At 43.4% G+C, this 6,430-nt stretch overlaps 1 protein-coding gene and 1 long non-coding RNA gene across 2 annotated transcripts; one reads left to right on the top strand and one right to left on the bottom strand.

Annotated features, from left to right (window-relative positions):
- Positions 1-419: 419 nt before the first annotated feature.
- LOC134462185 (pre-miRNA 5'-monophosphate methyltransferase) lies at positions 420-2,732 on the bottom strand. Its single transcript, XM_063215087.1, has 2 exons — positions 2,441-2,732; positions 420-1,929 (listed from the first exon to the last, which is right to left on the bottom strand). Exons 1-2 carry the CDS (start codon positions 2,708-2,710, stop codon positions 1,321-1,323), a joined length of 879 nt encoding a protein of 292 aa, XP_063071157.1. The 5' UTR covers positions 2,711-2,732; the 3' UTR covers positions 420-1,320.
- LOC134462189 (uncharacterized) lies at positions 2,687-3,997 on the top strand. Its single transcript, XR_010037496.1, has 3 exons — positions 2,687-2,698; positions 2,941-3,050; positions 3,547-3,997. It is a non-coding gene; the product is annotated as an uncharacterized LOC134462189 (long non-coding RNA).
- The last annotated feature ends 2,433 nt before the right edge of the window (positions 3,998-6,430 follow it).

Raw genomic sequence — 6,430 nt, forward strand, 5'->3', positions numbered from 1 at the left:
AAGTGATCTGAATGGTGTCTCTTTCACAGAGGTGGGAAACCTGGAAATTTGGTCCTGAGAATGAATAAAAATGGTCCTGGCCACACTACACTTTCTCTCTAGCTGTCCATGGCACTCCTTTTTTAGCCAGGCACGATTAATTAGTGAAATGGCTTGTTTTAACACAACACAACCTTTTCTCTGGTTCATGGCTCTCTCAGCTTTTAATCTTTGGAATTCAAGCCCTATTTGAAAGTTGGACAATGACAGAATCCTTTTCACCAAAAGCTCCTCTAGCATTTTGGACGATGCCAAAAAAGCGCTTTTCACCAAAATCCTTTTAAGCACCCGGTAAACCCAATCTCTTGGGCCGTCATCAAAATGTCACAGTAGAAAAAAAGCAAAATAAATGAAAATTATTTCAAGTATTAGATCTAGCGTTCAAAATAACTTATCGTACGTTTATTATTATTTGCATTACTTTCACAATTATCTCAACCCACTTCCTCTTTTATTTTCATCTTCATTATTGCAACGGAGGAGAGTTACAACCTGGCCAAGCTCACTGAGCGACCTGGCATGATCAGCACATCCTGTGTTCCACAATATGACTGAGGAAACCCTAGCTGTGTGTGGCGGTGCCACCTCCTCCATGGCTTTGTGTGTGACACCCCATATCCTTTGGGAGTCATCAGGGGGAGGGTGGCGGTGGCGGTGTGTTCGCTGTGCAGTTCAGGGCAGGGTGTGGTGAGAACAGGCACTTTATTTGCCCTTGCCTAATCACACCTGTGTTTTACGTGTGTACAGTAAGTGTGTACAAAGAATGTCATTTTTTTAAACATAAATACAAGATGAATAGCAAGACTATATCATGACAGCAAATAAAGCATTCAAATTAATTGCATTTATGTTTGGAAGTAAAATTGCATTGCATTTATGTCTTATTTTACCATAGACACAAATCAGAAATTGGGAAATTGGACATGTAATGTTATAGTAAAAACTGAGCTATGGTTAAGCACAGAGTCACACTACGCTGATTTAAAGTCCAGGCTAATACATGGGGTTAAATTGAACCACAGTTTGCCTCAGGGTGTGCTCATGTGTCTCAGCTGTACTCCTTTACATTTAACTTACATTTTAGAGGAAACTTTTCTGGAACCACACTGACCCCTTTTGGTTCACTTTTGAAATTGCAACTTCACAGTTGCTGAGGTGTGTACCGGTAGGTTAAGAGTTCATCTTTAGTCTTTGGCAATAGAAAAAAAGGAAAATGCAGTCATGTCAAAACGGATACATAAGTCAACTGTCTGTGTTGAGTCTTGAGAGTGTTTCTACAAGTTATGTGTTCTCCTCGTCCTTCCCGTTGTGTTTAACTTTTCTGAAGAGCAGCAGCTTCCTGTCCCAGCTGGTGCTTCCAAAGCTCTGCACGAGCTCCATGCCACAGTTCCTCTCCAAATGAGCCCTGGCGTGCTCTGCCATGTCCCCTCGTATCTTCAGCGTCTTGAAGTGATCAAAGTCGCTGCGGCCCAGCTTGCGCAGCCTGCGGGCGGCCGAGCGGTAGCACTTCCAGGGCTGAGCCTCCAGCAACAGGTGGTCGCTCAGGCTGGCCAGGCGGGAGAGCAGCCCCAGCAGCCCCGCGTCCCCGTGGTTCAAATGCACCCACATGGTGACCGCCAGGCACGCGCACAGGTGGAACGTGCTACGCCCGAATCCCTGCAGGTAAGAGCCCAGTTCAGCACGGCTGGCTTCGTCCTGGGTGATGTCCAGAGGAATGAAGGTGATGTTCTCGGGGTGAGGGTTGGAGCTCCTGGCCCGATGGATCAGCTCCTCGTCCAGGTCAAAGCCCAGCAGCTGGAGGGGGCTTCCCTCTGGAGCGGCCGAGGATGGCCCTTCAGATGAACAGTCTGATGGCAGCAGCAGGTGCTGGTATAAGGCCACACTCAAGTCCTGGGAAAAAGAATAGAGTTTAGGCAGCTGATATTAACACAGTAACAAAGCACAACACAGTAAGCATAACCATATAGTACCTATTTAAACCTACCTACTATGTTATTTGTACATGATGAGATGACTATGAACATGGGAAAGGCTGGTTGACAATATACTATATACTACAAGAGGTCTCAAGTCCTGGGAAGAGGAATTAAGTTTAAGCAGCTGATCTGCATACAGCATCAAAGCACAACGCATCATGTAGCCTACTTATATACTCCTGTACTATTTGTAGGCCTACATGAACATGGGAAAACTTGGGAGAACAGGAGGTTCAAGGATGCTCTTTTGCTGTGACCAAGTGCTTCTTATGTTTTATTCTGATTATTGCAATGGTCAATAATTTCCAGCATTTTTGAGAGTTTTAACATAGGACCCTGGTTAGAGCAAGTATGTTTTGATTGGTCAACCAAGTACAAAGTGGGTAACCAAGCTTGGAAAGTTAAGAAAATGATTAGCCACTTACTCCTGAGTTGCATCCCACGTCTAGTATCAGGGGTGTTTCATTGGCACATCCAACATCCCGGAGCAGACTGGAGGGTATCAAACTCAGGCGATTTTCTGGTGGGTTAAAGGTGTAATAGTTTATAAAGTTTCCGTAAGGAGCAGCTCCTGGGTCTTCGTTATATTCTTCATTTTCTTCTTTTTTATTGGCGGTTGGCAAGCAAGTATTGATATGTTGATCTTCATTTTCAGCCGGACCATGTTTTGTTTGGCAACACATGTGGGTATCCATTCTTGTCCAGCACTGAAATACATCCGGCTCACAGCAGGACTCAAAGAGGAAATGACCTACCTGGCTGCTATATTAATATCCAGAGTTTGAAAATGATACAGATACAGATTTTTTTAAATTGAAATACAAATATTGTGTTATATTTAATTGTGTGTGTGTCGTCATTTTTATCTGCGCAAAATTCTATCAACTATTCACGTCTTTGATTTGCACATTTTGTCCCTTCGCAGATTCCGTACTATGCCTTGCAAGTGCGCAGATGCGGTAGTCCACCTTTTACAAAACACCAAAATCTGACATTGAAAGATAACAAACACGGAGATTCTTTCGCCTGAAAAAGGTAAAACATGTTCAAAAGTGTGTATGTTGACACTGGCCGAAATTGAAATTCTAAAATAACACATGACTTTGAGAACGAAAGTCGTTTTGTTGAGAAATTGTTGTAAGAATGTGTAGGCTAGTGAATGTGTACTGGGCTAGCACGTTTGCTGCTTCACTTCAGTGACAGCGCAGTGAACTGGTATGTGGTGGAGATTGCTCTCTGCATGAAAAGCTTTGTGCCTTATGGATAAACCAAGGATATGTAATTGGGCGGTAACTCGGGAACTAATGCGGAATATTGAGATTGTTGTATTAGGTAATACTCACTTGTCCAGGGACTGTATCATGAGGGTTTCATGCCATGCCATGTTTTCATGGAGGCTTGCACCCTAATGTGGTTTACCATAATTAATAGAGCTTATATACCAACATGAAGTATGGGTAGAGGATGTACATTTTCTATTGCTGTCGAGTGTGCTTGACTCGTAACCAGCTTGATTTTACTCTCCTTTCAGACTTCCACCATGCTCACAGGGAAACGTATCGCTGATGCGGGATATAGGTTGTTCTCCGGATCCATGATGCTGCTGACGTTATACGGAGGCTACCTGTGTGTAGTGCGCGCTCAGCGGTACATGGCACGGCAGAAGGCACTGGAGGCCGCGGCAGAGAACCAGATTGAACCGGAGGTGATAAAGGACTAACGGACACACCTGTCCCTTTATACCCGAGATGAACATCATTCCACATTGATGGACTTCACTAGTCGGCGTCTGATGTGTTGCCGCTTCGCCTTTATCATGTTGTATGTGTGTATATATTTTGTGGCCTGAGAAAAAAAAAGGTCTCACAGATGATCATACTGGTTGATTGCACCCAAGGAACCTGCATTTTCAGACCGAGGATGGGATGCAGAGAAGATATCCATAACTTTGTCTAAGAGTTGAATAAATTAAATATGCTTTATATTGCCTATGTGCCTTATTCCATGTCCTCGTGTAAGAATGGAGTGAAAGTTGAAGTGAAATTGGTTCAGGGCAACTGTGTGGGTCTAGGTAATTGCGATTGTGATGTAACATACCAAGGGAAAAGGTAAGCTTAAACGTCTTGTTGGAGGAGCCCTATGGATTCCTTCCCTTGAAACACAGATAGGATTAGTTTGACAGGCATCACCTTTCTTGTTGCCTACTGTGGCCCTTTGCCTTGTGTTCAGCCCGCCTCCATGGAGAAAGCAACAAAGTACAAAGGCAAAGTGTAACTTAGTAACGACACATTCTGTCAAAACTAAGTTTATACTGAAAATGTTTTTCATAACACCTCCTTTATCTTGTGACAAAGCCTTATTTGGGACTGCCTGGGCCAATGTGGGGTTAGTAGGAGTGGGGAACCTATGTCTCGAGGGCCATTTGCGGCCCTTGAGGGCGCTTTATCCGCCCCCCGATATAGTTTTAATGTTATTCAGCTTCACATGAAATATGACATATTTTGTAAAGGAATCTTAGAAAATGCATTTGCAATACAAGTAAGTTATATTCAGGGAACCTAGAGAAGCTGGTGTTTGTTTAAAAGGTGGCTGCCTTCAATATAGTCCTAAAGTGAAGTGGAAAATCCTGGATTGTGTTCATAGTACAGCCCTCGGATGAATTTGAAGTGGTCCTTCGAATGAAAAAAGTTCCCCACCCTAGTTGCCTAGCGCAAGTTCACTTAAGCCATTGCCCATTGACTTAAGTGGGATTTGAACTTGCAGCCCTCAGGTCCCTAAACCAACTCATTAAAAGGTAGGCCACTGCTGTCCCATTGTGTCTTGAGCCGTCCTTCTTAACCTTTCTGCATTACTTGCAGAGAACTCTGGGATATCTGTCTCCTCTGCTGTGCACTGCACACTGCCTGGTGTTTGGCTGGCGGAAGTGGGTGGAGCTGAAGCACTATATGTGGTACATGTACTGTATATTGCAGTTCCTTGCACAATGAAACCAAAAGGCAAGGCAATGGAGGTGGAAATAAAATACTCTAAGGATATGACACCATCTTGCAGGGTGGCAAGTCCGCCCATGTAAAGCAATAGGCCTAATACATGTTGAGATCTGCAACACATACAGTACAACAAGGCCCATGGCGGAGAGTCTTTGGACAACCCATCAAAAGTAAGGCAGAGGACAAAACAAAAAAGTTAGGCGGAACTTCAATTACGCATGCAACCATGTGTGGCCTTGTGCACATACGTATGCTATATTCAGGTAAATTGGGCCACTTTGGGCCATTCGCTTATCTGCAAAAAGTGGTCCCATTTACCTGAATTCACCATACTTGTAAAAGAGCCATCAGAGCATGGGGGTAAAAAGTCACTGAGTCACCAGGGCCCCATGTATATAGGGGGCCCACACAAAGTCCAATAGATAAATGGCTGGGAGGTCCATTGGAGCTGATTGTACATATAGGGTCCAAATTTTGCCGCTACGCCCTTGTGTTAGAGTGCTACACAAGATACTGGCAGCAGATAGCTAACAAGGCTCTCATTAATATTTTCCATCATATTTTGACCATACTGTGACATCAAAATGGAAATTCAGAAGATCACCCCTCACAGTTCTGTCAGTCACTCGTCAGTGTAGGCCTACCTTGTGTCTGGTGATCTATAGCGTGCAAAATTGGCATAAAAATCTCCTGCCGCAAGCATTTCTACGGACTTAGTGTCACTTTAAGACCCTTAACAACAACCTTTAAAAAAGCTCCATCACATACACACTCTGCACTAACATTACAGAAAAAGGGTAAACCAAGCAATCTGACTTCTCACAGTATCTGGCTGGTTCTTAATCTCAGAGTTCTCCAAAGCTGTCACTTTATGTTAAATGATAAATGAGTCATATTGTATTTACCGGTAGTTGTGTGGCACTAAACTGAAAAAGACTTGGAGAAAGTGTTTGAATGAACTGATAGTTTTAGTGCCTGTTTCGTTTTTTCACCACAAGGTGGTAATGTAGCTCCACTTTTGGCAAAAGAAGCACTGCGTCAGGAAGGCAGGCATTTGCATTGAATTTGCAGGGCTTAGTAGCATTCAGACTTCAGGCTTGATGGAGTTTGTTTGCTAGAATAAAAGAAAGTCATTAGATTTTTCTCGTTTCAATAAGTGAGGCTTATATCGTTTCAATAAGATTCAGGCTTTGGATTTTCTTCTACAATCAGGCCTACATCCTGTGTCTGTGTGATGTCTGATATGATGAACTTCATTGGCTGAGGCCATCATCTGCAGGTGTGCACCACTCTATCCAGCAGAAAAGCCCAATGTAGAGGAAGTGGACCCAAATACATGACACGAAACACAAAGTTGGGGGGGATATTTACAGAGGTTTATTTACAAGGTTGCGGGTTTATTTACAGGGGTTATTTACAAAAATT

Source organism: Engraulis encrasicolus, chromosome 14 (genome assembly GCF_034702125.1).
Source record: "Engraulis encrasicolus isolate BLACKSEA-1 chromosome 14, IST_EnEncr_1.0, whole genome shotgun sequence".
Classification (NCBI taxonomy): Eukaryota; Metazoa; Chordata; class Actinopteri; order Clupeiformes; family Engraulidae; genus Engraulis; species Engraulis encrasicolus.

Excerpts from the sequence above, each read along its gene's own strand:
- LOC134462185 (XM_063215087.1), bottom strand. The coding sequence starts at position 2,710 with ATGGATACCCACATGTGTTGCCAAACAAAACATGGTCCGGCTGAAAAT. Across the intron at positions 1,930-2,440 it reads ACGTGGGATGCAACTCAGGA|GACTTGAGTGTGGCCTTATA; the intron begins GTAAGTGGCTAA and ends TCTTTTTCCCAG.